Here is a 7872-nt window from a genome sequence, read left to right as displayed (position 1 = left end):
CCAGTGACGGGCCGGGGCGGGGCACGGCGGCAGGAAGCGGGGCGGGGACTCGCGGAGGCGTTGGGGAGCGAAGGAGGGCGCGGCCAACTCCCAGAGGGACAGCAGGCCGGGAGAGCGGCGCTGGTGCCTGGCGCGGAGCCTCAGCCCGCCGGACGGGAGGCAGCGCCGCCACAGGTCCGGCCTCGGCCCCCAGCCCCGCCAGCATGGCCGGCCGGACCGTGCGGGCCGAGACCCGGAGCCGGGCCAAGGATGACATCAAGAAGGTGATGGCGACCATCGAGAAGGTCCGGAGATGGTGAGCGCTGCGGCAGGGGGCGGGGACGGGACCTGGGGGGGCCACCGCCCCCAAATGCGCCTACCCTCCCCCTCGCCAGCTGTGGCCCCCAGGTGTTAGGCGTGCGCCCCAGCTGTGCTCCGGATTGACAGGGCTCTGTTCCTCTTACCTTGGTGGTCCCCAGCCGTGCCCTCATTGAGTGGAACCCCAATTTATGCCCCGTCCCCTAAACCTGTGACCCCCCTCCATGCCAAGTATGCCCCAGGATTTTCATCGCCACGGTCCTCACTCAGGCCCAGAGCCATGCCTCATGTGTGCCAGGGTTTTTCAGAACTGTGGCCCTGAACGCGGGAGAAAGATGTAGCAGTCTGCTGCCCTAAAGATTCACAGCTTTGGAAACCCTACGAGACAGTTCTACTCTGTCCTACAGGATTGCTACGAGTCAGAATGAAGTGCAGGGCAGTGGGGAGTAGTAGTTGTATGTCCCCAAGCCATACCTTATCTTTAAATTCCCTCCTATTTATGCCCTGGGGTGAGCAGAGTTTTCTTAGCAAAACTATCCCCTCCCTGGAGCCCCTCCCCCCACCTTTTCAGGTACCCCTAGATGCGCCTGGCTTGGGGGGTTTTCTTCTGTCAGGCTTCTCTGACCCAGCTACCTCCCATCCTCCCACAGGGAGAAGCGCTGGGTGACTGTGGGTGACACTTCCCTTCGTATCTTCAAGTGGGTGCCAGTGGTGGACCCCCAGGAAGAGGTGAGCAAGCCCCGACCCCCCCAACTGTGCTACCTCAGGCAAGCCCCTCCCCACCGTGACCTCCACCTCTACGCCCCACTCAGACCTCGAATGCAGCAGTCCAGCCACCCTATCCCCCCTTGTTCTTTTCCTGCTCCACACCCCAGAATTCAGAACCTAACTCAGTGTGTACACTCTTTGTCAACCTTAGACAGGGCCTTTGGCTTGTATGTGCCTCAGTTTCCTTATCTGTACAGTGAGGGGATTGCACAAGGTAACCGGAAAGGCCCTTAGGGCTCTGACCCTTACCCTTCCAATCCCCAGGACCGACGACGGGCAGGGGGTGGTGCAGAGAGATCCCGTGGCCGGGAGCGACGGGGCAGGGGCGCCAGCCCCCGAGGGAGTGGTCCTCTCATCCTGCTTGATCTCAATGGTATGTGGGGTCCTGGCATCTGGGGGACAGTGGGGAGTGGAGGAGGGCACTGGGGGTCTCAGGCCCAACCCTTCTGGCTTCTCACTCCCACAGATGAGAACAGCAACCAGAGTTTCCATTCAGAAGGGTCCCTGCAAAAGGCCGAGCCCAGCCCTGGGGGCACCCCCCAGCCCAGCCGCCCAGAATCACCTGCTGGACCCCCAGATGGGGTCCCAGAAGAGGCTCAGCCCCCACAGCTGGGCCAGGAGAGAGGTAGGACCAGGTGGTTCCCAGAAGTCCTCTCCTTGATGAGCCCTGTTCTCTGCAGAGCTGAACCCACCAGCTTCCCTGCCTGTCTGCTCCTCCTCTTTTGTCACCTCCTCAGGGAGGCCTCCCCTGACTGCCCTGGAAAGTTACCAGTTACTGTCCGAGTCATTCCTCTGGCCTTTTAGGGTCTGTAGATCCCTTACCACCACCTGACATTTCAAGTAAATTAACTTTATTAGTTTCATGTCTTCTCCCCCACTCCTACGTCATGTCGGCTCCCTGAGGGTTGGCCTAATAACTGATCTTGCTCACTGGGCTAGCCTGGGAACACCATGTGACACCTAATAGGTGTCAACAAATATTTGTTGAGATGATAATCGTAAAACTAATTAACGAGATAGTTCACAAGATGGTAACGGCTAATGTATATTGAGCTCTTACTGTGCGCCAGGCCATTCTAAACACTTCACATACTTTATCTTTTTGAATCCTTACCACATCCTTTGGGACAGCAATATCCTATTAGGATCCCCATGTACAGATGAGAAAAGTGATGCTCAGAGAAGTTAGGGAAGCTGCCAGACTTAACAGCAAGCTCCCTCTCACAGTCAGTCCCTGCCTCTCTCCCTCCCCAGGCCCTGTCCTGGCTCTGGCCTTCCCATCTTTCACTGATACCTGGCTCCAGCTTCCTCATCAGTCTCCTCCCTCCAGTTGCTTCCAGCCAGTTGCCAGAGCAACTAAACCACAAGTGTCAGGGTCATTCCTCTGCATCAAAGCCTTTGGTAGCTCCCATGGCCTTTAACTCCTCAGCTTGGCAGTCAGGGCCCTTTGTGACCTGGGCCCTGCTGCCATCATTGTTCTCCTCCAGGAACCTCATGGGCCCGTGTGCTGCCCCTCCAGTGTGTGCCACGCACTTGTATGCCTTTGCTAATATGAAACCGTCATTGAGGTTCACTGAACACTTAGATGTGCTAAGGCCTTTACCTGTATTATCTCATTCAGTCCTCACAACCGTCTCATATGGTTGTTGTTGTTGTTATTTGCCGTCGAGTCGGCCCCGACTCATAGTGACCCCTCCTTGGGTTTCCGAGACAGTGTCACTATGGAAGTAGGATTGCCCAATCTTCCTTCTGAGGAGTGGCTGGTGGGTTTGAACCGCCAGCCTTCTGGTTAGCAGTTAAGTGCCTTAGGCACTATGCTACCAGAGCTCCCGTCTCATATGGTAACTACTATATATTTTTTAAAATTTTTATTGTGATTTGGTTGACAGTTTGCAGAGCAAATTCATTTTCCATACAGCAATTCATACACATTTTGTTTCATGTGTTTCATGACAAAAAAAAAAAAAGCAAACTCACTGCTGTCGAGTTGGATCCGACTCATGGTGACCCCTCCTTGGGTTTCCCAGGCAGTATTTCTACAGAAATAGATTGCCCGACCTTCCTTCTGAGGAGTGGCCGGTGGGTTTGAACCACCAGCCTTCTGGTTAGCAGTCAAATGCCTTAGGCACTGTGCCACCAGAGCTCCCACTGACTGTAATTCCTCACAGTGTAACAGCTCTCTTTCTACTTCCTCCCTGTAGTTAACCTCTTTCCTGTGTCCTTCTTTCCTAGTAGTCCTACCCCCCTGAGCTATTGTTATCCCCATTTTACAGATGGGAAAAGTGAGGCTTAAAGAACTTAAGATGTGTAGCCAGGGTCAGGATATGAACCCAGGCAGTCCAACCCCAGAACGTCCGCTCTCTCAGTGTGAATTCCCTCCACTGAAAATGTGCTGCGCCTTGCTTTGCCAGACAGAGTCCTGCTCAGCCTTCAAGATCCCGCATAAACATTCCTTCCTCTACTGCCTCCTGGGTCCTCATAGCCAGGCTCTCTTTCCTCATTCCTCTGTCCTCTCTGGCTCACGTGACCGGTGCTCGTTGCCGTGTGTTGTCCCAACGTGTCCGTGTTACTGTCGCTGAGTGGCTGCTCAGGGAATGTCTGTTAACTTGACCTTCCAGATCCTGGGGGCATAACTGCGGGCGGCACCGATGAACCCCCGATGCTGACCAAGGAGGAGCCTGTTCCAGAATTGCTGGCTGCTGAGGTGAGAGAGGCCAGAAGGCTGCACTCTTAGGTCTTTGAGGGGCTGGGAGCTTTGGGGTTAGCCAAAGGCTTGGAGGCTGGACTCCTGGGTCCAGAAGGGGAACATAGACTTAGGACACAGCTGAAGACTTAGAGGCTGGATTCTCGGGACCAAAAAGGAAAGGGTATTTTAGTGCTGGCCAACGTCTTCAAGCTTAAGAAAGTCCCCCACGAAGTTCTGATTTTCCCCACAAGGATTATGCTGATGCATTTTTTTCAGAAGTTTCCCATATCACATTCTTTCTCCAGAATTTGTTCTTGTTGCTTTTTCTGGGGCCCTGCTTAAGCTGCATCTTGGGTACCTGGCTCTGGGCTAGACTCCTGGATCCAGGAGGGGAGTGGAGTGGAGGCTTTGGAGAAGGCAGAGGCTAGGAGGCTGGACTCCTGGGTTCGGGTGGAGCTCACGCCTGTCCGCCCTTCCTCTCCAGGCCCCTGAAGCTTACCCCGTCTTTGAGCCAGTGCCACCTGTCCCCGAGGCAGCCCAGGGTGACACAGAGGACTCGGAGGGCGCCCCCCCACTCAAGCGCATCTGCCCAAATGCCCCTGACCCCTGAGAAGCCGGCCTGCCTATCCTACCACCCCAGGGCCCCCTTTGACTTTTTACAAATAAAGACCCTTTTATAATTTTGTGTCCTGTTGTTTCCCCGTCAGGGCTGGGGAGGGTCTTTGGTGACAGTTTTGTCCCATGCTCCATTTCTCAGATAGGGTCACTTAGACTCTTGAGAAGACCTTCCTGAAGTCACACCGTGAGTCAGACATGGAGTAGGGGCTTGAGAAAGGACCTTCCTCCCTAACACTCTCCCCACCTTGCCCTGTCCCCCTTACTGTTAACCCTTTCTGACCTTCACTTCTCCTCCTCTGGGAATCCCAAGACCCCTCTTTTTCTCAGCGCCCTGCCCCTTGGCCCTAGCAATTCAAGCTCGGCCCGGAATTCTCATTTCATGCACAAGAACATAGAGGTCCAGAGGACAGAACCCCAGAGACTTCTGGGCTTGGGGTCACCCACCCATTTAGTCTAGATGCTCAGCAAAGGGACTGATGCAAAATCGCAGTCCTTGGCATTGGAAAGCGTAAAGCATTGTAACTCTCTATCTGTGCTTAGCTGTTCCCCCCACCTTGAACCCCTATCCTACAGCCCTGGTTAAAGCCTGCTCTCTTCAATTCAATCACCACCTCTTCCAGGAAGCCTTCCCTGATCTCAGGCTCAGGTTCTCATTTTTAGGGCTCCCACAAACCCTATGCTTCCCTCCTTTTATTTCATCATTTGTTAGGCTGTCTTGGGATCATTGGTTTGTGTTTTTGTCTTGTCTACTAGGCTGTGGCCTCCTGAGGGCAGAACTGGGTCCCTAGCTTGCCAAGCACGGCACTAAGTACAGAGGAACTGTTTGATGAATGAATAAATAAATGAATGGGCCCAGGGGTATCTAGGAAGGCTTCCCTGAGGAGGTGACATATTAGCTGAGCTCTGAGACATGAACCTCAGTGTGGTAGATCTGAAGTCAGAAGTGACAGTTCAAGTCCTGGCTCTGTTATTCACTGGCTGTGTGGCTCTAGGTAGGCTGTTTTCCCTCTCTGAGCATTAGTTTGTTTATCTGTGCAATGGGGGCAATAACCAGGCCTCACATGTCCTGGTAGTTTGTGGGAAAGAACCTTCAAATAATAGAAGGTTCCCTTATTCTAGGCCTGCAAGAGGGGTCAGAAGTTCAAAATCAGTCTCACCAGACTAAAGTCAAGGTGTCAGCAAGGCTGGTTCCTTCCTGAGGCTCTAGGGGAGGATTGGTTTCCTTGCCTTTTCTAGCTTCTAACGGCCACCTGCTTTCCTTAGCTTCTGGCCTCTTCTTCCATTTTCAAATCCAGCAGCATAGCATCTTCAAGTCCCTTCTCTCTTTTTACTTGTTATCGCATCACCTTCTCCATCTTTGACCCTCCTGCCTTCCTCCGTAAGGACCTTGTGATGTCCTTGGGCTCACCTAGGTAATCCAGGATAAGCTCTCATCTCAGTATCCTTAATTTAATTGCAAAGTCCCGTTGGCTATGTCTGGTAACACAGATTCTAGGGATTAGGATATGGACCTTTTCGGAGGACTATAATTCAGCCAGGGAGTCCTGGTGGTGTAATGGATAAGGCATTTGATGCTACCTAGAAGGTTAGCAGTTCAAGCCCACCAGCTACTCTGCAGAAGGAAGATGGGGTGGGTGATCTACTAAAAAGATTTATAGCCTTGGAAACCGAAAGGGAGTCGCTATGAGTTTGATTTGACTTGATGGGAATGAGTTTAGGGTTTTTTTTTTTTTTTAATAATTGAGCCTACCACGTGCATTTCTACATGCATATCGCAGCCATTTCTGGACGTGTGGGCCATCTCATTAATCCCCTCAGCTACCCATGCAGTGATGACGGTGCTCTGTTAAGTATCTTGTATGGGCTAATGGTACAGTGTTAAGGCCAAGAATTTAGACTCTAGGTTTGAATCTCAACATCTCCATTCGTTTGCTGTGTGACTTTAAGCAAGTGACTGAACCTCTCTGTGCCTCAGATTTTTTTACCTGTAGAGTGACTATGGGAGCTCTGGTGGCATAGTGCCTAAGACATTTGACTGCTAGCCAGAAGGCTGGGAGTTCAAACCCACTAGGCACTCCTTGGAAGGAAGGTTGGCCAGTCTACTTCCGTCGTGATACAGCGTCAGAAACCCAAGAGTGGTCGCTACAAGTCAGATCCGACTCGAGGGCAGTGAGTTTGAGTTTTAAAGTGAGGATAATGTGGAGTCACCTGATGAAACTATTGTGAGGATTAAATGAGCCCTGGTTTGGGACATAACAAGTGCTTAATAAATGACAGCTGTTTCTCCTATCACCCCGTTTTATAGATGAGAACACTGGGGTGCTGGGATAGAGGCCAGAGATCCATGTATCAGTGAGGCTCGGGAGGGGGTTCCTGGCCCTGCGTGGGATGTGCATTTTGGAGCTTCCCTGACCAGCTGAGGTTTGCATCCTCCCCGTTTTAGTCCCTTTCCTGGCTGCAGGACATCTGTCCTGAGACCAGGCCAGCCCCCACTTTCCTTGCGGCCCATTTTGTGTCCTGGTTTAAAAGCCACCTCCCCCACAGGCACCTCCAGGTTCTTCACCTTGTCATACTTGCTCCCCACTAGTGTCCACGCTCTGTTTGGAAATGCTTCCCTTCCCGGTTCCTGGGCCCTGGCCTGCAGAGCTCTCCCATCCTCCTTCCATTCCCTGTCCACTCTTGGTCCCTCCCTTCCTCCTGATCCCTTCAATGTCTCTTGTCCTGGCCCAGCTCTTTTCGTGGCCTTTCTCTCTACCAGGTCCCCACCTGCCCCTTGAGTTAATGGTTCCCCACCCTCTGCCTCCACACAGTGCTCCCAACCCCCAGACTCAAAGAACTAAATGCTCGCTTGACATCGCCACTGGGACATCCCCCGAGCCTCAGCCTCATCGCTTCCTCCCCCACCCCACACCATCCTTTGACCCAGTAAATGGCATCACAATCCCAGGAGCTGGCCGAGATGGGAACACCCAGGAGGCAGAGGCAGTCCTCGCCTCTCCATTCAGCCAGTTCCCACGAGCAACCATGTCCTCCTGTTGAGTCTCTTACGAAATTCTCGTCTGCCCCTTTCTCCAGTGCCTTACTGCTGCTTTATTGGGTGCCGACAGAACTGTTACAGCAGCCTCCTAGTGGGTATCCAGGAAGCTCTGTGGGGCAGTGGTTAAGGTGTTTGCCTGCTAACAAGAAGGTGGGTGTTTTGAATGCATCAGCTGCTCTCAGGGAGAAAGATGAGGCAGTCTGCTTCCATAAAGATTGTCAGCCTTGGAAACCCTAGGGGCAGTTCTACTCTGTCCTCTAGGGGCGCTGTGAGTCAGAATCGACTTGGCAGCAGTGGTTTGGTTTGGACTTTGCATCTGGAAAGAGTGACAGCCTTGGAAACCCTAGAGGTAGTTCTACTCTGTCCTCCAGGGGTGCTGTGAGTCAGAATCCACTCCATAGCAGTGGGTTAGTGGATACCCCTGCTTCACTCCTGCCATCTTCAATCCATTCTCTTATCTGGGCGA

General features: G+C 53.0%; 1 protein-coding gene across 1 annotated transcript; it reads left to right on the top strand.

Annotated features, from left to right (window-relative positions):
* Positions 1-203: 203 nt before the first annotated feature.
* BCL7C (BAF chromatin remodeling complex subunit BCL7C) lies at positions 204-4361 on the top strand. The gene is made up of 6 exons (XM_007950253.2): positions 204-295; positions 948-1026; positions 1330-1438; positions 1532-1690; positions 3684-3769; positions 4236-4361. Exons 1-6 carry the CDS (start codon positions 204-206, stop codon positions 4359-4361), a joined length of 651 nt encoding a protein of 216 aa, XP_007948444.1.
* Positions 4362-7872: the final 3511 nt, after the last annotated feature.

Source organism: Orycteropus afer, unplaced genomic scaffold (genome assembly GCF_000298275.1).
Source record: "Orycteropus afer afer isolate SDZICR_OR568_19922 unplaced genomic scaffold, OryAfe1.0 scaffold00266, whole genome shotgun sequence".
NCBI lineage: Eukaryota > Metazoa > Chordata > Mammalia > Tubulidentata > Orycteropodidae > Orycteropus > Orycteropus afer.
The sequence above is the reverse complement of the archived record's forward strand: the minus strand, read 5'-3'. Positions and strand labels throughout refer to the sequence as shown.